Source organism: Microtus ochrogaster, linkage group LG2 (assembly GCF_000317375.1).
Source record: "Microtus ochrogaster isolate Prairie Vole_2 linkage group LG2, MicOch1.0, whole genome shotgun sequence".
NCBI classification, from domain to species: Eukaryota; Metazoa; Chordata; class Mammalia; order Rodentia; family Cricetidae; genus Microtus; species Microtus ochrogaster.
In genome coordinates this window covers 24,471,632-24,494,801 of record NC_022028.1, presented here as the reverse complement: position 1 = coordinate 24,494,801, position 23,170 = coordinate 24,471,632, and the positions used below count along the sequence as shown (strand labels likewise).

At 44.4% G+C, this 23,170-nt stretch overlaps 3 protein-coding genes across 5 annotated transcripts in view; 1 reads left to right on the top strand and 2 right to left on the bottom strand.

Moving 5' to 3' along the window:
• The window catches only part of Tbc1d8 (TBC1 domain family member 8), a 104,607-nt gene extending 96,668 nt beyond the window's left edge, over positions 1-7,939 (top strand). The window contains exons 16-20 of one of the 2 annotated variants that reach the window (XM_013351072.2): positions 439-679; positions 1,094-1,159; positions 5,645-5,722; positions 6,006-6,103; positions 6,928-7,939. In XM_013351072.2, the coding sequence (XP_013206526.2) occupies positions 439-679; positions 1,094-1,159; positions 5,645-5,722; positions 6,006-6,103; positions 6,928-7,389 (945 nt within the window). In that variant the 3' untranslated portion in view covers positions 7,390-7,939. Of the gene's footprint in view, positions 1-438; positions 680-1,093; positions 1,160-5,644; positions 5,735-6,005; positions 6,104-6,927 lie in introns of both variants that reach the window. The other variant, XM_026785483.1, reaches the window with a different exon arrangement.
• Positions 7,940-8,532: 593 nt separating this feature from the next.
• Positions 8,533-12,395, bottom strand: Rpl31 (ribosomal protein L31). Of its 2 annotated transcripts, none has more exons than XM_005359964.3 (5): positions 12,347-12,395; positions 11,963-12,069; positions 9,893-10,018; positions 8,814-8,926; positions 8,533-8,602 (listed from the first exon to the last, which is right to left on the bottom strand). In XM_005359964.3, the coding sequence occupies exons 2-5, from the start codon at positions 12,067-12,069 to the stop codon at positions 8,571-8,573; spliced, it is 378 nt and encodes a 125-aa protein (XP_005360021.1). In that variant the 5' UTR covers positions 12,347-12,395; the 3' UTR covers positions 8,533-8,570. The 2 variants fall into 2 exon arrangements, with proteins under 2 accessions (XP_005360021.1, XP_005360022.1); XM_005359965.2 differs by lacking the exon at positions 12,347-12,395 and adding an exon at positions 12,231-12,326.
• Positions 12,396-17,648: 5,253 nt separating this feature from the next.
• Npas2 (neuronal PAS domain protein 2) overlaps positions 17,649-23,170 on the bottom strand; it is a 186,131-nt gene continuing 180,609 nt past the window's right edge. Inside the window, exons 20-21 of the mRNA XM_005359963.3 lie at positions 20,858-21,032; positions 17,649-19,018 (exon numbers count right to left, since the gene is read on the bottom strand). Of these exons, the coding sequence (XP_005360020.1) occupies positions 18,839-19,018; positions 20,858-21,032 (355 nt within the window). The 3' untranslated portion in view covers positions 17,649-18,838. The remainder of the gene's footprint in view (positions 19,019-20,857; positions 21,033-23,170) is intronic.

Genomic DNA, 23,170 nt, shown 5'->3' with positions numbered 1-23,170 from the left:
ATAGGAAGAGACTTCTACCTCTGTGCTTCAACCCTTCATCACCCTGACCTTCAGGCAGCCTACACTACTGACTCCTTCCTTGTTCTGTAAATCCATGTGAATCTCAAATAACCATATTCAGTGAAAATAATAAAAATCTCATAATTAAAACTATGTCAACTGAACCACACTTCTAAAACTGCATAAAATGATAAATTGTGTCATGTATACTTTATCACAAAGAAATCTTTTTATAAAAAATTTAAAAAAATTTTGTAATGAAATCAAAATTAATATTCCCTTTGTCAAAGATAAGACCGTAGCCATCTTCCTGTTGAGGGATGTTTAATTCCAGACTTTGCTGACTTTGGCGAGGTGTTCACCTGTCTGGTCCTGCAGCACTTTCTGGGGCACTCACGGCCCTGTGTAACACAGCCTTTTCTCCCCTCATGCTTTAAGAGAGCACACATGATGAGCTGTTACTGGGAGCACCCCAGGCCCATGCCCCTGCGCCATGATCCCAGCAGGCCCTATGCTGAGCAGTACCGCATCGACGCCCGGCAGTTTGCACATCTGTTCCAGTTGGTATCTCCGTGGACCTGTGGAGTCCACACAGAGATCCTTGCTGAGAGAACCTTTAGGCTCCTGGATGACAACATGGACCAGCTCATGGAGTTCAAAGCCTTCGTAAGCTGTCTAGGTATGACTCTTTAGGTCTTCACTGTAAGGTTTGGCATTTATCTGTGGACAGATGAGGTGGATTGCTGCTAGGCAGATCCACACAATGTGTTTATAATTATCCCATGATTTAAAAATATTGCTCTACAGGCTCCTGTTAGGGTCATCCTTACTTGTCCTTTGGGGAGGAGAGGGACTTGGCTCTCCATATTTAAAGCCACTGACCTGTTCTTAATACCTAAGGTGCAACCATAGTTTGCTGTGCATAAAACCAAAATCTTCGAAAAGTCATGAGGTTATCCTGCATTTCAGTCATTTCTAGTATGGGGTGCATTTGGGCTGAGGGTACTAAAAGCAACAAGCATTGGCATTACTCTGAGCTGAAGACATGACTAATGGGATTCATTTGGACCTGGTCTCTTTCTTGAATTTGTAGACATTATGTACAATGGAGAAATGAATGAAAAGATTAAGCTGCTATACAGGCTTCATATCCCACCAGGTAAGAAAGTCATTTTGTGATCTGCTTTAACACAAGGCCAACTTTGTGCAGGACAGTGACTGGTTTTAAATTTAGTTTACCTTTTCTCCATGTGGATATTGTTTTCCCAGCACCATTTATTAGAGCCTCTACTCCTCCCACCCCCATGAATCTTTAGACTCGTTTAAGATTGGTTGGATAGTTATGTGGATATTTTGGTCCTGTATTCTATTCCATTGGCCTTTGTGTGTTTTTGTTAGTATCATGTTGGGGGTTTGTTGTTGCTGTTTTTGTTTTTTGAGTAACCTTGACTGTCCTGGAACTTGCTCTGTAGCCTAGGCTGGCCAGAGATTTGTTGTCTGCCTTTGCCTCCCAAGTGCTGGGATTAAAGTTGTGTCATATCCCTCCCCATCATACTATTTTTGATACTATGGCTCTATAGCAAATTTGAGATCAGGTATTGTGATACATCTATCTTTGAATCATTGATGGAGACTGAACTAAATTATGTAGTTTTCAGTAATACATTTCTATTCTGTCAGCAAATAACCCTGGGATATGGACTATATTGTGTTGTATTTTTCCTGGCTTTTTAGGGTTTCAGAAAAGCAGTTCTGTTTTTGTAGAGTTGGGCTTTTCCTTTCAGATTTTAATGTTTCTTGGAACTTTGTAATACCATGACTGAACAAAACTCTTTGATCTTACTGTATTTTGAATTCTAAATGTCCATTAGGTCTGGATGCCCTATCTTTAGATTTAACCAATTTCTTGCTATAACTTAAATGAATACATTTTAAGGTTTTGGTCACTTGATTATATGAGTTGTAATTGTCATCATTTTTTTTAAGTGTATGGGTGTTTTGTCCACATTTAAGTCTGTACCACGTGCATGCCTGGTACTTGCAGAGGCCAGAGGAGGGTGTCATCTCTTGGGACTAGAGTTAGATGGTTGTGAGCTGTCACATGGGACTGGGATTAGACCTAAATCCTCTGGAAGAGCAGCCATCTCTCCAGCTTATGGTCATGCTTTTTAAAACCTTTTGATTGATGTTTGAATGCAGTATTTCATCACCCTTCTCCTCCATCCCTGATGTGTCTTCTTGGTCACATAAGCTTTCGTGTTGGTGAGTGGTCTTGATTTTTTTCATTCCCAACATTTAAAAAAAAATCTGTGCATGCACATACAGAAGTCAGAGTACCTCGAGTGTCCATTCTCGTCTCTCACCATGTTTCAAAGGGGTCAATGTTGTTTGCAGCTTTGTACCGTCTGGCTGGCTGGTCTGTACAGAGCTTCTAGGGATTCTCTTGTCTTCATACATCTCCCCATAAGAGCACTTGGAACTATTAAATGTGTACCAATATATTCAGCTTTTACATGAGTTTTGAAGATTTGAATTTGGGTCGTTATGCTTGTATGGGAAATCCTCTCCCTAGCTCCTCCCTTTTGCTTTCAAAAATTTCCCTGTTTTTTCAACTACATTGCTGACTCTCCCTGGCTTTTTACTGACTTCTTGATCCCAGATTTGAATCGGCTTAATCATTTTAAAGCATTTATAACTTAAGATGAAGATGTTTTACATTAAGTTTTAAGAGTATACATATTATACATTTCCATATGTGTAACATTTGATAATATAAACCCTTCCCATTCCTGTTTTATCTTTTTCTTTTGACCACTCAGTAAGCATAGCTGAGAGTGAGGTGCTATCTGCAGGTACAGACACCTGACTAGGAAGAAAATGTTTCTTCCTCCTCTAGCAACTGTTAACATTGGGCCTCAGGAAGGGCTAGGACCTTTTGAGCCCCTTTCTCAAAAAGATGAATGTGCAGTGACCATGTCTTACCTGTTTAGTTAAAACCAAAGATAACACTGATGACTGTAGAATGGAAAATGGTACTACTGTAAATTGTTATAAAATTATAGGGTAAATGTGGGAAGAATACGAAAAAGATGGAAGAAAAGCAGTTTAATAGAAGGAAAACACAGGTGGAGGCAGAGAAGCTGCTACTGAGGGGGAATAGAAAAAGAGCAAGGGATCAAGAAAAAAAAAAACAGAAGTGTAGGGGAAAGTTTAACTTCTAAATAAGGAGCAGGTTTGAAAACGAAGTAATGGGCCGGGCGGTGGTGGCGCACGCCTTTAGTCCCAGCACTAGGGAGGCAGAGGCAGGTGGATCTCTGTGAGTACGAGACCAGCCTGGTCTACAAGAGCTAGTTCCAGGACAGGCTCCAAAACCACAGAGAAACCCTGTCTCGAAAAAAAAAAGAAAACGAAGTAATGAAAAATAAAAGCATGAGGTTTTAAATGTTGGACTAAAAAACTATTTAAAATACAGCATAAATGGTTGTCAAGCAATGCCTAAAACATATAAACAAAAGTATATCAATGTATGAAGGGGAATGAATTAAAATTTAGATTTTCAAATTAGAATTTAATTTTTAAAGTGAAGCCAGGCAGTAGTGGCTCATGACCTTAATCCTAGCACATGGGAGGCAGAAAGAGGAGGACCTCAGGAGTTCAAGGCTAGCCTGGTCTACAGAGTGAGTTCCAGGACAGTCAGGGCTAAACACAGAAAACCCTGTCTTGGGTTATAAAGAAAAAGAGAAAAGAGCAAAAATGTAAAAAGGCATGAACAACTCAGGAAGCAAAGTCAGGCCAGAAAATAAGATGGGGTAGTAGCTTCCTGGACCCCTGAAGACCAGACTGAATAGATGCACTGAAGGTGGGGTTGGGTCCGGCTGACCAAATCTTTGTTGTGGCTCTGATAAATACCCACACAAAAGCACCTTAAGGGGAAATTTATTTGGCTTACAATTCCAGGTATTAGGCCATCACTGTGGGGTGACAGAAACCCAAAACTGCCACATCACAAGAACGGGGAAGTAATGAATTAATGCATGCCAATGCTCAGTTCACTCTCCCACTCATGGGAAGAACCTCAAACTCTCCGAATGGTGCTACCCAGTGAATCTTCCCACCTGTTAGCCCAATTAAGAAATCTCCCAGAAATGGCTGTCCATTAGCCAACTTAATTCTATTCCTTAAGACACACTTTTCAGGTAATTCTAGACTGTAAAATAGTTTAAAACCAATGTTGGTATTGTGCCTCTACTGGACCAAGTGTCTTTACTTCAGGGCTTGTCACTACAGCACATCCATTTGTTAGCTATGGTGCAGCTAGCAGTGGATGGGACAAACCTACCCCATAGACTGCAAAGCTACTTGAGGGCTTTGGACTTGTCCTAGGGATAGGACTGCTGTCTCTAGCTTACATTGGGTATCAGGTGACAGAAGTTATCTATCATACAAAGTCTAGAATGGCAAGTTTCAAATAACCAAGTGAAACACAGTGAAAGCTTTACTGTAGTAATGTCTCTACCCATTTATAGTATCGAACCACAAACTACATGTGCACTGAGACTCATCATCCTAAAACAACCCCCCCACCCCCACCCCGGACCATTCCATGTTTCTGCAGCCTTCTGCAATCTGCTGTTGCCTATTCCATGTTTTTTAAGCGGCTATAGTGTGCACCGCTACTGTCTGGCTTCTGCTGATAACTGTGTTCAGTTGGTCCATGTTGCAGAATCAGTCCTTCTGGCCAGGAGTGTCTACTGTGGCTATGACCACCACTGCTGCTGTGGTTGTGTTGCTATCAGTTTTGCATAAAAATTTTCCATACTCCCAAGTAGACTATACAGAAGTGGGAATTCTGGGTTTAACCTTAAAAAATGTATAGGCATTTTTGCCTGCATATATTTAAACAAATATGTGCTCTTAACTGCTGCCTACCTGAAGACTTTTTTGTTCTGATAATGGGTCTAGACCTCATGATGTAGATATTAAGAGGTCTGCCTTCCTCCGCTGGGATTAAAGATGTGAACCACCATTTACCTAAGTTTTTGAGAAATGCCAAATTTTTCAAACTGATTGAACCATTTTATTACTAGCAATGTTTTGAACTTCTGATGTTTTACTTTTAGTGCAATTCAAAGAAACCAGTGTGGTGGTTTGAGGCCAATTGGTCTACAAAGGAATTTGCAAGACAGAGCCACACAGAGAAACCCTGTCTTGAAAAACCAAAAATCACCAACATGTTTGGAAGTCAGCACTACTTTAAAACAAAAACCTACATGATGTAAGAAGCTAGAGACAGGTGGATCTCTTCAAGTTCTACAACTGCCAGGGCTTTGTAAAGATGCTGTCTCAAAACCCTCCTCCCACCAAGGGCCCCCACTTACACCATCTAAATATACTGATTTATATATGCTCACTGTAATTCATTGCCAAGATAAGTTTATTCATAGTATTAGAAGGGGTTTGCTATGTTACCTCAGAACATCAGCAGTATCTACATATGAATTTATATGATTATGCCCACATATCTATAAAACAGAATTTGCCTACTTCATTTGGCTTTAAAGGCTCTTTACAATATTGGAACTGTTGGCTTAGTCTTTGTCAGTTAAACAGAAACTATGTTCAGTTTTAATACTTCTCTTTTAAGCACTCACTGAAAATGACAGAGACAGTCAGTCACCACTGAAGAATCCTCTGTTGTCAACATCAAGACCCCTGGTATTGGGTAAGCCCAATGGCAAGTATCTGTCTTCACCACTTGCTCCTAACAGCCCATCCCCTCTCCCCCCTGTTCCCATTTAGCCCATGGCCAGCACTGCTTGATTGCCCACTGAGTACCTTCTGCTGCTTTCATCTTTTTCTAAGATCTTAACAGGAAGGTCCTATGTAGTCAGCTATGAAAATCCTTTCTTGCTTTTTATGAAATTTTCTTAGTGGGAACCCCGTTCCCTTACTGTCCTAATCTAATTGCTTTAGTGGACTTTAAACTATTGTTTCCCTTTGTCAAGGTGACACAATTGATTATCAAAAACAACTGAAACAGATGATTAAGGATTTAGCCAAAGAAAAGGATAAAACGGAAAAAGAGTTGCCCAAAATGAGCCAGGTAAGGACTTTTGGGAAGAAAAAAGAAACTATCTCAGCAACTTGAGACCATAAATCTCAGGAATTCCCAGTGTTGTGATCAAGTCACCTCTTAAACAGGAGGCTGCAAAATGACACACCATTCAAGTCTTCATGCCTCTAATCACTTCCCAGAACAGGGAGGGTTCTTAGGTGCTACAAGATGACAGGTTTAATTTGGAAAGGATCTTCCTGCTAACACAAGAAATACAGGCTTAAGTTAGGAATGCTCCTGTCTAAGACATCAGTGTTTTCATGCCACATACTGGGAGGCTTTAGAACCTTGTTTGACTGAAGCATGCACGAGTAGGTATGCATGAAGGCCAGTGGGTTTCCTCTACCTTACTTCAAGTCTCTCAATCAACCTCAAGCTAGGTAGGCAGTCCTTGGTATTCCCAGCTTTACGTGGGTGTAACTTTCATTCTGTTCCTTATATGTGATGGTTAAGCCACCCAGAGCTGTCCGCATCGTTTTGCTCGGAACCCCACCTGCCTATCTCCTAAGCGCTGGATTTAAAAGTATGTGCCACATGCTCCCTTTCCACTAAGCAAATGTAGCCATTTTGTTGAGACATAATTTCTCACTGATAATCAACACAACACCACCTAAAGCCTTTTCTTATTTTCTGCATGTGGGACCAGGAACTAGCAGTATGCACCTGCTGGTAAGGCAGGAAGATCACAGGTTACAGGACAGTCTTAAAACAGGGAGCTGCTATTGAACTAAAGTTAAATGCTACACGCTTTTCTGATAATGAAAAAATTATGCTTTCCATCCTCATGCTGTTCTATTGGTTTTTTATTCTAGAGAGAATTTATCCAGTTCTGTAAAACTTTGTACAGTATGTTCCATGAAGATCCAGAGGAGAACGAACTGTACCAAGCCATCGCCACAGTAACCACTCTGCTACTACAGATAGGAGAAGTGGGCCAGCGAAGCAGCAGCTCAGGAAGCTGCTCCCAGGAATGTAGTGAGGAGCTGCAGCCTTCAGCTCCAGCTCCTTCTCCTGAACAGGACTCAGTTTTTGTTGAGACTGGGAAGCCTCCCCAAGACTCTCGGGCCTTTCCGGAGGCAGGGGAAGGGGACTGGACTGTCTCGCTGGAACATATCCTGGCCTCACTTCTCACTGAGCAATCACTGGTAAACTTTTTTGAAAAGCCACTCAACATTAAATCCAAACTTGAAAATGCCAAGCTCAACCAGTACAGTCTCAAAGCTTTGGAAATGAGCCATCCACCACAGCCTGAACTGAAGCTGAATAATCTGTAGCCAGGAGTTTGCTGGAGCCTACTGGAGCCCACCACACCAAAGCATGGACTGGACTGTCGTCAGTCACTGTCCACATTTCAGTCTAAAAACAGGGAACTCGAGAAGCTGAGTATGTTGGGTAACGAATCTCAGACCCATGGCCGGGGAATTGTTGCAACTCCCACAGTCTATTTATTCTTAAGAGGACAGACAGGTGGAATGCCTTTTACACTGTGACTATCAACTTTGCTGAAACTAGTGTTTCTGCTGTGATCCTGGTTTTTGCGTTTACCCTTTGATGGACAAAAAGATGTCATAGTAACCAAGACATCAACTCCAGGCTCACTTTCCACTGGTTATGGGATTGGTCAAGAAATAAGCTCACCAAGATCCCAGAACCATCGTCTGCACAATTGTATTTGGCTTTTTTTGCACTAATTTTGTTTCAATGCTGGTAATTGAAACCATTTTAATATATTTCGTTGTATTCACTTTGTATGTCCTTCCAAAAACATGTGCAAAACCATGCTTTCAATGTTGGCCCCAAGGTTTTTAATAAAAAAAATCTTTCTTTTTGTACTGATTCTTTAATAAAAATTAAGAACAATAACAACACTAAGGAAGCATGCAGATCTGAATTTGAGGCCACCCTGGTCACAAATCGAGTTACATGACAGCCAGGGCTGCTACAGAAAACCCTGTCTTTTGGGGGTGGGGGAAGAGCTTATATTGTCTTAAGAGCATATATAGCATATTCCAGGGAATGAACTGGCCTGGCTGGCAAAGATGGCAGAAGACTAAGACTGACAACACAGAATTTCAGAATCATGTACGAGCTACCTCAGTCCTTAATCTTAACACACACCCGGGACTAGTGTGAGACCCAATACTGCAGATTCTTTGCTAAAACAGACAAGCTAGGCATGGCAGGGGACGCCTTTAATTCCCGCCCTTGCGATGTTGAGGCCAGCCTGGTCTACAGATTAAGTTCCAGGACAGCAAGGACTACAGAGAGAATGTGTCTTGAAAAAAAATCAAAATCACATAATCCCGATTTCCCAAGTCAGCAATTAAATAACTCCCAACAATACTCCTTAGACCCTATTCTAAACACTACCAAAAATTCCCCCAGTGGGGCAAACAACAAAAAGAAAAACCAAAACCTGAAGGCTGTTCTCCAACTTTATTTGAGATTCAGTAGGTTAGTTCTCATCCACATTGACTGTCTGTAGATCTGAAATGCAGAAGAGACAGCCAATCAGCACCCATACTCGTCCCGCCTTTTAGACCTGCACAACACTACAGTTGTATGAACTCCATTATTTCCCCCACCACTCATCTCACTGAAAATAGGCACCAACATTTGATGAACAAATTTAGGGTTGAAAGGTGCTAATAATTTCCTCCTGTGATTTCAACAGTTTTGAGAACAGCATGAAACTTACTTTTGAATGTGGTAACAGGCACGTAAGTTACCAATGTGTAGAGTTTGTTTGGTGAGTCCTCATCCTCATTACGTTTTCTGGACAAACGTACCCGGATACGATATGGAACATTCCTAATAAAACATAAATGTGCTGCTAAGGTCAATGCTTCCTTTCAGAAAGCAGTGGCATTCAAACCTATTCCTGCTTCTTAATGCTCTGAAAAACTTATCTGACCATGCAGCCACCATGACAACCGATTGTTCTTAGGCTGTCATCAACAGAAATACTCATTAATCCAAACAAAAGGCACAATCCTCTCCCCTTTCAGAAGCAGAATAGCTGATTCATCTCCTTTCCTCATCATCTCAGGACATGCTAGGTTTTCTTAGGCCCCAGACTCCTACAAACAAGGCTTCTCCATGCCCCTGTGACGCTACCCCTTACCTCAAGGCAGACACTATAGTTTCTTTTTTTTAAAGATTTATTTATTATGTGTGCAGCATTCCTTCCACGTGTGCCCGCAGGCCAGAAGGGGGCGCCGGGTCTCATTATAGATGTTGTGAGCCACCATGTGGTTGCTGGGAATTGAACTCAGGACCTCCGGAAGAGCAGTTAGTGCTCTTAACCTCTGAGCCATTTCTCCAGCCCGACACTATAGTTTCTTGTTGCACAATTTTCTATATAGAGGGTCCCAAGATTAAATACTTTCTGCAGCAGTACCCCCTTCCATCTTTGTATGTACTCCCCTTTAAAGGGGACTTCCCAAACTTGGCATTCAGGTTGGGTAAAACTGAGAATCCTTTAATGTTATAGGACATGGTACAAATCAACCTTTCTGGGCAAGATTTCTTCCTCAGGCTTAGAAAACACTGCTTTTTCCGAGCCTCTCATGCTCTGGATGGAGCTCTTCAAAGTCCCAATCTCTCCCAGATCTCACCAAGCTCTAACACTGCTCTCTCCCTTACAGTAAAGGACACTAGCTTAGAGTCACGGTCCCAGTATCTATATTCCACATCTGGTAACCGAACTACCAAATCTGTCACAAAGGACTATGCAGAAGGAATAGCTGGTTCATTGTTAATAAATAACTTCAGTACCTTATTCCTTTGGCCCAGACGGCTTTATTGAGCCTGGTATCAATCCGCACATCTGGAGTACCCATCTCCTTCATGGCAAATTTCCGGATTTCTTTGAGTGCCCTAGGAGCACGCTTCTTGAAGCCCCTGAGGTTCAAAACACAAGAATATAAAATCAAATCACAATATATAAACGGCATGCTCTCATAAAACAATCAAAACTAGTCAGAAACATACTCTAAAAACAACCAGCATCAGTACTTTGAAAAAGAGGATGAAATAAACACGAAGTATTCTACAATTCTGGCACAAGATGCCATGCTTTCCCAACTTAGCATCCAGAAACCACTCCTACAAACACACTCTCACAGCAGTCCTGAAGTGCCAGGGACTACAGAGATGGCCCAGGGCTTGAGAACACTTGCTCTTTCAGAGGACTCAGGTTTGCTTCCCAGCATCCATGCGATGCACATGCAAACACTCAAGCAAACCATATACAGAGGAAACCAAGGCAGCCATTTACCTATATTTTAGGCTTTCAGCCAAATGAGCACAAAACCCTAAAACTAGTTGGATGTGGTGTTGTGTTCCTTTAATCCTAGCATCTGGGAGGCAAAGGCAGGTGGATCTTTTTGTGTTCAGGGCCAGCCTGGTCACATAGGTAGTTTCAGGACAACCAGAGCTACACTACACAATACAGATTAAGACCCAACGAAACAACAAAACCTACAAACTTTTCTAAGGTATGGGGGTGGTGTTCCCATTAACTACAACACTGGAAGCTGGGCAGGAAGACCTCAACTCCAAAATTCACAACCAACCTTTTACAAAAGCCCAGTTGTGCTCAGCATCTGTCTGTCTAGGTCACTCCAAGACAGACAACGTGGAACCACCTTCTCCACTTAGTATCAGCCCACGTGCAGTGTCCAAACAAACCCACTTTACTATCTGGAAAAAACGTGGTTAGGAATAACAAGGGCTGGTCTATTGGACCCAGCTCGTGCAAGCGACCCATCAGGTGGTATCAATAAGTACCAAACAGGACACACCAGGAAAGAGATGGAGCAGTGAGCGATTCCAGTATTGTGGTCAGGGAATGTAAACAAGATGCCGCTGTCACTACTTAATGGCAGTCAGCTGAATTACCAATGAAATAGAGAAAGTAGAAGACAGCTGGGAGCAAGTTTGGTTTGGAAAACAAGGACCAAGATATGACCAAAGGATGAAGGAGGCTGGAGATCCTCGCACAGGCCTTTCCAACAGCACAAATACCCGAAAATCATGCCCGCCCACACCCTATTCCTCCTTTAGGGCTTCTAAAGAGCACCTCTTTCCCCGAGAATCACCCAACACACGGGACAATTAAAAGAAAAGAATCTTCAACTCAAACTGCTTTTCACCTACTTCCCCCCGTTGGTGAACCCTGTGAGGGCAGGGTCTTTATCTGCAATGTCCGACAGTGCTCAACATGCACCAACCAGAGGCTGAAATGTGGCTGGTCGCAAGTGGCACTTACACGCAGCAGAAACCTCACATGGGACAACACAGAAAAGCCGACACAATTTCGACACGGCAGAACCTGTCACTAGAGACTGAACAGCCAAGTCCAAGCAATCCTGCTCTACACGCTGGCCTCGGAATGTACGTAAATATAACTGCCGATAAATTCACAAGCGCTTCTCCTCAGCATTTCCAGTACTACAACTGGACCCGCATTAGTACGAATCTCCATCAGTCAGAGGACGAAGAAAAACCTATTGGGGCTCAGCAATTCACAACTGCCTAGTTCCTGCAGCACAGAAGTTAGCCAAGGTTCCCCTTCACGAGCTTCTCTGAGCCGTCCAGATGACCAAAACTCTGGGTTTCGCACCACCAAGCGTTCCAAGTTCCACTGTTCTGAAAGTCCCAACACGAATTCCCCGTTCCCAGTTCCTAACCGGAACCGTACACTCCAGAACCTGCACACCTCTAAAGGGCACGCGATAGGATCGAAAAGACAAAACAAACCCCGCGTGCTCTCTAGGGCAAGGAACGAGTGACAGCCAGAAGCCGGAAGGGGCTCGCGGGGCCACGCCGGCCGCAGGTACTCACACGCCATGGATGCGCTTGTGAATGTTGATGGTGTATTCTCGGGTCACCACCTCGTTGATGGCAGAACGGCCCTTCTTCTTCTCGCCACCCTTCTTTGCGGGAGCCATCTAAAAAATGTAGGCGACAGGGGGGCTCTAAGCAGACAGGGAGAAAAGGCCGGGCTGATTCCCCTGCTCAGAGTCCGGCCAACCCCGGAACCCCTGCTCCTCGGAGCCCCGCCACTGTCCCCCCCAGCGACCCCAGCGCCTTGCGTCCGCGCGCGCCCTACCGCCCCGGATCGCCGAGCCTCCGGTCAGCGCGGAACAAATCCCCCAAGCCGGCCCGCCCCGCGTCCGGAGAGGATGGCGCTGGATTTCAGAGCCAGGACCCCGCCGCCATACTCACTCTGCCGGGCCCAAGCTGGAAAGGACGGGCGAGAGGGATTGTGGGAAGGAAAGCCGCGTCTCGAGTATAACTTCCGGGTCGGGAGGCGGGGGAGAGGAAGTGTGGCGAGGGAAGGTCGAAGGCTGGGACGCGACGTCTTGGTAGCGCGTCGGAGGCGGAGCGAGCGGCATGGGGCGTGTCCGGGGCGGGTCCTGGGCGGGGTCGAGGCTCCAGTCTTCTGATGGCTGTGAGCAGGGTCCGTGTCTGCTGTTTGAAGGTGGTGGTTGGGATTTAAATCCGCACCCTTAGACTGCAGGGCCAGGAAAGAAGACGCTCTTCTGTTTTTCGGATTCAGTCATTCATTCGATCCTACACGTATTGAATCTATAAGGTGATGTGCTTGGCAGAAGGTCCCAGGTCCCTGAGACCATAACCAAAGCACTCATTTCTCGAAGTCGAAAAGGTCCAAGTGAATGTTAGCCTTTTCGGTGGGAAAATCCCCGAATCCAAACAAGTCCGAACAGCCTAGTCATTGGGGGAGTTTCAGCAACGGCAAGTTTCAGGATCTCACAGATAAAAGACAGGCAGGCAGAGACTCCACAGTCTTACCGGAATTTGGCTAAGGGACGCTGTATATACGAATTCCCCAAGGGCAGGACTTGGCATAGACAGGCACACTCTCGGATCTCAGAAGAAAACAAGTCCTCAGCCGAGTGTGGAGGTGCAAAACTTTGTAGGTAGCCTCGGGAGGTCACGAGTTCAAGGTCATCCTTGACTACTGGGTGAGTTAGAGGCCTGCCTGAGGGGTTGGGTGTGGAAGAGTGTTGACTGGGGGCTAAACACACCTCACAGTTCTGAAGACTTCTTCTAGGGGCTAGGAGGAAAGACCAGGACAGGCTCTTCCTGGGATGCAAACCACTAACGGGCTCGATGTGAATGCGGGTTGGAACAGTAATTCTGGGGTGAGCTCCAGGGAATTCCAAAGCAATCTCCTAAGCAGAACCACTCAAAACATTTTAAAGAGGAAGTCAGGAGTGCTGCATTCAGGAGGCAGAGCAGAAGGATTGCAGATTAAGCCTGAGGCTACTCTAGGCTACTAGAGGCCAACCTTGGCTACCCAACAAGACTTGACCCGAAGTTAGGAGGAGAAGGAGGTAGGGAGGAAGAGGGAGAAAGGGGAGGGAAGAGTAGATGGAGGGAAGGGGGTGTATGTGTGAAGCAAATATGAAAATATGTATCTGGGGATGTAGCTCAGTGATAGAACATTCGCTGACATTCGCAAGCTCTGGATTTGATAGGCACTCACCCTCCTCCACTACAAAAAAGGAAAGCAGCCTGGTGATGAAAACAGTTCCAAAATGAAGGAGCCCGGTGAGGAGGATGTTGCTATGATACAGCAGAGATGGAGCCTTGAGCATGTCAGCAGATAGTGGACCAGAAAGGAAAGGCACAGACAGCATTCAAAATGAAAATCAGTAGTTCAAGAGTAACTTTATGTGAGATGCCAGTTTAGGAAAAAGACAATATCAGGTAAGAATCGCATCAGAAAAATAAAATATCACACAATGTATGATCTATTAGCTAGGCAAAACTGATGTGATTCTGTGACTTTTGTGAGTCTCTTATAAGCAGAGATATGCCACTCACTGTCTTCATTGTTGTGCAAACTTTGCAGTGTGTACACAGTTATGTGCTTTAGCCTATCACAAACCTAAGCTGTATGGTACGTCTCTTCAGCCAGGCTGTCTTTCAGTAACGCTGTCCTTGAGCATTGCATGACCCTGTAGACTTTCAGCTCTCTCCCCACAGAATGAGCCAATGACAGGAACTGAAGCAGCGCTGTTGCCCAACATCACTTCCCAGTTTCACTTTAAGCACCAGATTTTAATATTGGACTTTTTTTTTTAAGTAAAAGAATATCAGGAAGGAAGTTGATCCCATACTTTGGGGCAGAGGGAAAAATAGGTAAATAGATCATGCCTCTGATGTTCAAGAGAGAAATCTGGAGGCTGGTTTTGGATGGACTTTACTAACGTGAAGAAAGAGGAGCTAGCTCTCTCTTGTCAGGGTGATGATCTGAGCATTGAGATAATAATGGTAAACTAGAAACTGAGTTTATAAAAGGCCGTAAGTTCATGACTTTGTACTAAAAAATATGAGTAATTTATGGAGTCAATAAACCAGACATGCCCATCCCAGATTAAGCTAAAATTCAAAAAGGAAATTTCCCCTCCTACCCTATTTCTAATGAGTATTTCTACAGGAAAAACAAAGCTTTTTATCTGCATAATATGAATTTCATATGACAACTAACAACATTTCTCTAGATGACTCATATTAGATATTTTTTTCAGGATATTAATGACTGACTTTGAGATCTTCAGGATACAACATGAACAGAAATTAAAGTAATTTTGTACCACTAAATTTTTACCAGGACATTTTGGCAAGTGTGCAAAAGTCATGGCTAACAACTGCTTAATAAGCAGGGCCATAGTGGCACATGACTTTAATCCCAGCACTCAGGAGGCAGAGGCAGGCAGATAGATCTCTGAGTTCGAGGCCAGTCTGGTCTATAGAGTGAGTTCCAGGCCAGCCAGGATTACACAGAGAAACTCTGTCTTGAAAACACCAACAAGAAAAAGAAAAAAAAAGCTACTTAATGGTTAGTTGACATAGCTGGGTGTGGTTTATACACATTTAATCACAGAGGCGGAGGCAAGTGGCTAGAGTTCCAGACTAGCCTGATCTATATAGGGAATTCCAGGCCAGCCAGAGCTACAAAGTGAGACCTCATCTAAAAACAACAATAACAACTTACCATGTTGTTTGGACAAAGCAATATTTAGACAGAATATGCTACAATTTTAGTTAGTTTGTAAAATCTTAAACCAAGTGTTCCAAGTTCACACTCAATCTTGACTCTTGAACCAAGAGACTTTAATACTGTTCCAGACAGTTCAGGTCATGGTTTTTCTGGAACAAAGATGTGGTTGCAAAATAGCCATTTAATGAGCAAAGTAATGAATGAAGAGCTCAGTGATTACAATTCCCAGGATGCCTGCATTTGATGGAAAATTACACAATAGGAGTTTTTTGAGTTTATCCAAATTCTTAACATGTGTAAAATTCAGGCATAGCTAAATTAAATTAGGAGCGTAACACACTCCACCCTCTTTAATGGCTTCCAGCTAGACAATCCTAGGATAATGAATACACTGTGCCCATTAACAATCTTGTTCCACTTAGGGGTCTAACCACCAATTAAAGTATGGCTACAATTGAACTATAATTTTTTTCTAGAAAAACCAGATCTCTAAACCTTAGACAATGTTAAGTTTTGTTTTTTAAAAAAAATAGGTCATTGAATTCCATTCAGATTTCATGTTTTAAAAACAAGGTTCACTTCAAGTTCTTTGAAAAAGTAAATGTTCCTCTTCATATATGCAAAATATTTTTTTTGTTATTGTTTTTTACTACCTACCCAATCTCTGCCCTCAGGCATAGAGCAACCATGGACACACGTTTGTAGCAACTTCATGGTATCCAAAACTTGATCCTAGCTAGAGAACCAAAAAGAAGTCGTCATCATTTTACAGAAGAGGGTGAAAGTGCAGACCTATCTTGATAGAGCGTTGGAAGGAACATAGATAGCTCCTTGCTGTTTGGAAAGGGAGCGGCCATCTTGGTGATTCCCAAATACTGAGTGTTCCTAAGGTCCTCGGAGTTTTTAAAGGCAGCTTAGCAACCTGGGACTCCTACCTGCATGGAGCTGTGTGTACATCCTTCTCCAGATGAAGTGGCCAGTCAATCCTAGCAACCCCTGGGGACTCCCCCTTTGTGGTCACACATGTTGGAACATGTCCTAGAAGTGCAGGCAGTGAGCCAACTCCGCCTGGGCTGAACTTCAGTGCTCAGGCAGCGAGGCAACCTGTGTCCACTGAGTGAGCTTTCAGGGGAAATCATTTACCATTCTATGCCTATGCATGATTGGGCAAGCGTATGATTAAAAAATTCGATGCATCATGAGAAAGAACATGTTGGGTGAACAAGGGTTACATAACCCAAACCCATCAATGGAAACACAGAATCACCTACTCCTTATCCCTGTGAGCTAACTCCTCCCTCCCATCCTCCTGAGCCTACAAAAGGAAGCCTCACAAAGTAACCCCTAGCAATCTTGCTTGGCCCCCACTGCTCTCTCTATGCAGTGTATCTAGTCTGTGTATTTCTTTTGCTCCCAAATAAGACCCTGGCTAATTCGCTATTTGTGTGTGCTTCATTTTTTTTTTTTTTGAATAAGACACCAAGACCCTGGAACCACTCAGTGGAGACCACCAGTACCACCAGTGTATCCTCATGTTAGTATGCTGGACCTCATGAATGAGGTGGCTGTAACTGAGCAAGACCTCAGCCATGCTGTTTGCCTTCTCAATGTGTGTCTGTGTACACGTCTCACACATACCAGGGCACACCTACCTTGCTGACATCACTGGGCTAAATGTTGGCAGTGAGAGATCGTGTACAATCGCGAGCAACGAATGAGTGCTTTGGTGGGGAACGTCGCCATCATTTCTATAGGTTTCCAGTGTTCACAAGACTGAGGTGCTCCCAGGAGCTTTCCGGGCATTGTTACCATTTCTACAGTGAAACATTGTTTTCCCTGTCACAGCTTTGAACCTTAGGATACTGGCAGAGTAATGCAGCCCAAGAAGCTCCATCCCCGTACCACTTATTGCATTGTGTGTTCCATCATACTGGGGTTTGGGTCTTGAACAGCCCCCCAAAGCCCATGTATTGAAACCCTGGACCTCAGCTACTGGGTGTGGCACAACCTTTATCAGGTGGGGCCTAGTGGAATAAAGTTTGCTCATTAGGGTTATGGGGGTATGTCTTTTAGTGGGACCCTGACTCCTTTCTCTTTCTTTGCTTCCTTGAGGTGAGCAGGTCTGCTCTGCCATGAACTCATTCCATAATATTCTGTGCTACAATAGCCCAAAGCAACAGGGCCAAGGGATTATGGACTGAAATCTCTGAGCCCATGAACCCATGTCTGTAAAGCTCATCACCTCACTTATTTCATTATAGTAACAGAAAACTCAATGAAAACAGGGTTTCTCTGTGTAGCCCTGGTTGTCCTTGCTTTGTAGACCAGTATGGGCTTTTGAACTCAGAGATTTGCCTGCCTCTGCCTCCCGAGTGCTGAGATTAAAGGTGTGCACCACCATCCTGAAATTAAAAAAAAAAGTGTGTGTGTGTGTGTACATACAACAAAGGACAAAGGAAATTGTACAAACTTGTTAATTTATTACAAAATCTTCACTCACAGAAAAACACAAGGAAACCTTTATACTTTTATATTTGGGAATGGAACTGGTGTCTCAGATACAAAATAATTTACACATAATCCGTACAATTTTATTCTTTTATAGAAATAGGTCATTATTACAACAGCTGTACAATTCACTACACTTCCTCTTAAAATTACATAAAATCTTCTCTTTAGAAACATCTCAACATAACAAAACATACAAAAAAAAGCAAAGTGCATTTTGAAAAGGAAAATCCAATCTTCAGAATCGTCAGGGGAGGTCTGTGGAAAGATGCAGCGGCCTCACCAGGATGGCCGTCACGTGACTGGTTTCCCCGGGAGACTGCAGCCTGCCGGGTTGCCCTGCTGGCGGACTCTCTTTCCTCATGGTCTAAGAGGTCTCTAGGGGATTCTGGAATAGCTGTGAGGTTGTGCTTTGCTCTGAGTCCACCCTTATGGTTACTATCGGTGAAGTCAACAGGAATAGCCCAATGTTCTGTTTAGGGTGGAAAATGGCTACCAGTGGGGTGTGGCGGTGAAAAGCCTCGGTCCACAGGGTTTGGGCCAGGGGTGTGGCTCTGCAACTTCATTAATAACAGGCTTATCTGATTGGTGGGCTGTTTTTTGTGTACTCCCAGTGAAGCCATGAGATCTTATTATTTAAATAAATTTTTAAAAAAGCCAGAAAATGCCTAAGTTATTTCTCCTGTGCGCAGCTGTGCAAATTAAAACAAAAACAACCTTTTAAAAATAATGAAAAGAATCTCTTTATTCTCTCTCTCTCCAAAGACCTCTAACATAGTCCTTGACAATAAAGGAAAGACCATCAAGAGAGTGAAGGCCAGCTAGGGCTTGGGACCTGTGTCAGTCGGTAGAGTACCTGGTGCGCTCTCTCCTGGAGGCAGCGAGAGGTACCACCTCTGCAAATAGAGCAGGAACCCCCTTACGGGGGCACTTGGTTCCTGTCTAGTATGGCTGTAGCGGATGCCCGAGAACCTCGGGGCAAGGGAATCATGGCCAGTATTCCTGTTCTTTCCCCCATTCTGCCAGTGCCACACTCCAGACACATTACCATGGGGAGTTCTGAAATGTACACAGGGTGTGCCAAAGCCACGTAAACCTTTCTTTCCGTTTCCCACGGCTATTCCCCTCCTCCCTTCCATTGGTAAAGCTGGTTGCATCTGGACTCCAGTGTCAGGGAACTATCGGGGTGGCTGCTGGAGACCTGAGGACTCTGACAGCCGACTGACCCTGCGGGAAGGGCGTGGGGGCTGAGGCTGTGTGGGCTGGGTTGCGGAGGCATAGCCCAGGGTCCCCGGCTGCTGGGAGAAGGTGGAGAGAAGGAGCGAGTCCGGCTGCTCACTGTGCAAAGATGTTGGTGCCTGTAGCAGGAAAAAGGAGAAAAGGGGTTGCGTGGCTGGCCAGTTCCTCCATTCTTCAAGCCACTTCAGTACCCCCTGGGTTTGCTGCACATGCTATCAGATTCTGGGACTCCCCTCAGACGGGTAGGCATGTGTACCTGCCTGTTTCCTTGCCGGAGTGCATGATGGGGAAAAGCCAAGCTCTTTGACAGTACACTTTTGTATCGATTCTGGGTGGGGAGGAGAAGAGGGGTTCCTTCTGGGTCAATGGGCTTGGGGTTGAGGCTGCAGGTAAGGTTTCCGAACAAGAGGTACATGCTATCTGTATACATCCTCTGTGTGTGTGGATGGTGGAGTCTGAAGCCCACATAGGTTGTGGGAAGGGAAGAATCTGCGTAGACAAATGTATGCCCCTTAAGTCGGTCCCTGGTCCTGTGACTACTTCAAATACTGCCATTTTCAAGAACCTGGAAGGAAACTTCATGATTGGAAATGCAAAAGCTTCAGCCGGTCAGTCCGACTTTGAAAGTTCCACTCTCATTTTCTGCTCTTGCCTACAAATAAACGTCCCTCTCCAATAATCAGCGCCCCAGCACCGCCTCTGAGGCCTCCCAGCAGGCCTCTCCCTCACCTAAGGCTGGGCTGTCTGTGATCTTGCTGGTCGGGTTCTGCCAGAAATGCCTCTGAGCGTTTCTCCACGACGGCTTCTCCACAGGGTGCTCTTTCTCTCTATGTACAATCAGAGCCCGAGAGTGTTCTGTGCGAGCCCACCTCCCCGCATGCGCTCTGAGATCCCCAGGTCACGGGGATGGGATAGCGGAAGAGCTCTTTGCCTCTCTGTTTTGTCTCTAGAACGCAGCAGCCGGTATTTAACTCCTGCTGCTGAAGATGCGTTAAGACCACTCCTGTTCTCACATCCACCCCCTTTTCTCTCTTCCTTATTGTTTCACGTGCCAGATTACGTCCTTGTCCTGAGAGCTGACGAGATCCACAAAGTCGAAGTCGGAGTTGACACCCACCTTTCACTGTGGGTCCAGCCAGGGGGATTTGAAAATTAGACCACAGCTGTTTTAACAGCTTTGGAACCAAGCGACATCCCAGGTCTTTAAGGATGCCGTCGCCACCTCGGCCTCACCATTCCTAAGAGGTCTCAGCCACTGCACGCTGTCTTTTGGCCTCAAAGATGCCAAGCAGAGCAAGTAGGTGGTCCTTATCAGGGGAAGTCCACAAGGTAGGGTGAAGGATGAGCTAGAAGGGTGCCCTTTACACGTGTGAGGGAAGGCTGGAGACCTATGAGAGCTTCAGGGAGGGACAGTGCTCCTATCTGAAACCCCAGGCCAGTCCACCCTTCCTCCTCTGGTGTGTGTGATGCTTGCTTGATAGTACTTTCTGCTTTCTGAATAGTGTATTTGTGAAATGTACCCCCCCAGTTTTCACAGCAAATCTTCATCTCACACGTTAACATATTTACCGTAAATATGTTAACGTGTGAGATAAAGATTTGTGTTTTTAAATAAACGTGGTTTAATTTTATACTTCAATACACTAAAACGTACGGCAAAACCAGTCATTAATTTTTGACTTTTTTTTTGTAAAAATATGAGCATATCAAGATGCAAAACTGTTAAAAAAATTACCTTTAAATAGATATTTTTGGCATACCATCGAATGAAGTGTACTGTTTACCTATTCTTAATTTCCATACTGTACATTAAGCATTAAAATTAACCAAATATAAACTTCTCTGAGGTTGATCTCTCTACTAGGGAAGAAAAAAAACCTCGCAGAAGTCGAATGTGGAACTCATCCTCTGCTCATTAAAGCCGCTCGGGTCTCCCTGGGACCCTGCTGCTCACCTACCTGCAGGTAGTGCGGTGGCTGCTGCTGCGCCTGTGCTGGCTGAAGCGGTGATGGCTGGGACGTGGGGAAGCTGGGATGGAGTACCGCCTGCCCCATCAGCAGGACAGGGGTGGAGGCACTGCTGCTGGCGGGGTGCGAGTCTGGACTTGGAAACATGACCTGGCTCTGTGAGTACCTGTTTCATGTAGGACAGTTAGAATAAATCCTCTGAGAAAGAGAAGACACTTGACACGATACTAGAAACACCAACTAGAGGGGCTGGAGAGATGGCTCAGTAGTCAAGAGCACGGGTTGCTCTTCCAGAGGACCTGGGTTTGGTTCTCAGCACTCACGTGGTGGTTCATAATCACCTGTTACTCCAATTTGGGGTATCTGAACCCTCTTTTACCTTCTACAGGTACTACACGCATATGGTGCACAGATAAACATGCAGGCAAAACACCCATATAATAAAATAAATCTTTAAAAATCCCTTAATGACAATGATAGAAAAAAAATGGGTCAAGTAGACTTCATTAGAAAATGTGTACATCAAAGGGAATTATCCATGGACAGAAAAGTAATTCAGGGTATGGGAGAAAAATCTCTCTCCATCATACATCTGATAAGGGATTGATATTCAGAATATATAAAAAATGCCCACAGCTATACCAACAACCTCCTAATAATACCCAAAGAGCCCAAACAAAGTAATGGACAAATGGCTTGGACGGTCCTTTCCATCCAATGAAAGGATACAAAGGCCAATAAGCAAAAGATACACATAGTAACTAATCAATAGGAGGATGCCAATCAAAACTAAAATGAGCTATCCATTTATCCACTCACGCCATTATGATGAAGATATGCATACATATACATGTATAAATTTTGATATATATTATGAGTAACCTTGTAGACATTATATCTATGTGTATGTACATGTACCAGAAAAAAAACCCTAGTTATTAAAAATGTGGAAAAACTAAACATTCTGTATAATGTTGGTGAGAGCATAAAATGGTACAACCATTCGGAAATCATTATGGAGACGCCTCAGAAATCAAAATATGGCATTTCTGGGTAAGATGGCATATTAAAAGCTGCCTCCATGTTACTTGGTGAGGGAGAAGAGTCAGAACAAGAAAATGTAGTCTGCTCCAAGGAGAGAAAGAACTTTGGGAGTTCATAAGCAGTGGGAGCTGGAAAGCGTGGGGAAAGAGACGGAGGATGGGTGATGCACCCAGAACTATGCAGCCGAGTCGAAACAGCTCCAGTTGTGTGGCTCTGAGGTAGACCAGAAGCCTCATTTAAAAGCTGATAATGTAGACAGCCATGAAATCCTACCTGCAGCACAAACCCACAGCTCTCACAAGCCCAGGTCCAGCTTCAGGTTTTAGCGAGTCTGATTCCTCCAAAGGACAATTCAGCGCTGGGGAGGAATTCCATCTTGTCGTTCTGTATGTCTCAGAGAGCAGTGGCCAGGTCCCATTTCAGAGGGAACTAACTTACTGCTTAAAACTGAGATAATCCTGGAGGCTTCCCCAAATGGGGCAATCCATAAACCAGGGAGCCTGACTTAATCTCCTGCAATCCCAGGGCCAGAGAGATGATCTGGGAGGCAGTTACAGAGAACAAGAGAGGCTAGATGCTGACAAGCTGGAAGGGGCAGGTGGCCAGAGACTCGGCTCAGGCAGTGAGAGCATCGGGTACAGCAACCCTGGACTCTAGGGCCAGAAGCACACCTTCTCTACTGAGAACAACCCTGGGATGAAGAGCAGAACCCAGAAGAACCAGTCTCTAGAGACACCTGTCTGCAGCGTCTGAGGTTCTACTATTCGACATTTACCGCTACATCCTTCCGGCTGGATGACCAGTACACAAGGCTATTAGAAAGGACAGACTGGTCTTTCATGTGTACAGCCCTCAGGGCTGTGGCTGCTTCCCTCATTCTTAATGTACCCGGGATATTCTTCCCCAATAGAACAGAAGCCCACCCAGAGAGGCACAGCCTGGGAATCTTGGGAGGGTACAAAGTTAAGTGTGAACAGCAGAGAGCCCCCTCCCCACATTTTTAAGAGAAACCACTTAAGTGAGCCGGCCTCAGTGGACACTGGACACTTGTCTAATAGAGCTCAACAACACCATAAACCATGAAAAAGACAAGACTCCACAAATTCTAACACTTTTGCCTCCATGCATGCGATTGGTAGCTTCCAGTTTTTTTTTTTTTCTGTTTTTGTTTTTTGAGTCAGGGTTTCTCTGTGGTTTTGGAGCCTGTCCTGGAACTAGCTCTTGTAGACCAGGCTGGTCTCGAACTCACAGAGATCTGCC

What these genes read in the sequence shown, in the direction of transcription:
- Rpl31 (XM_005359964.3), bottom strand. Translation starts at nt 12,069, where the DNA reads ATGGCTCCCGCAAAGAAGGGTGGCGAGAAGAAGAAGGGCCGTTCTGCC. An exon ending in CACAAGCGCATCCATGGCGT is followed by an intron (nt 10,019 to 11,962) that starts GTGAGTACCTGC and finishes TTTGAACCTCAG; the next exon opens with GGGCTTCAAGAAGCGTGCTC. An exon ending in GCCTGTTACCACATTCAAAA is followed by an intron (nt 8,603 to 8,813) that starts GTAAGTTTCATG and finishes TCTGCATTTCAG; the next exon opens with ATCTACAGACAGTCAATGTG.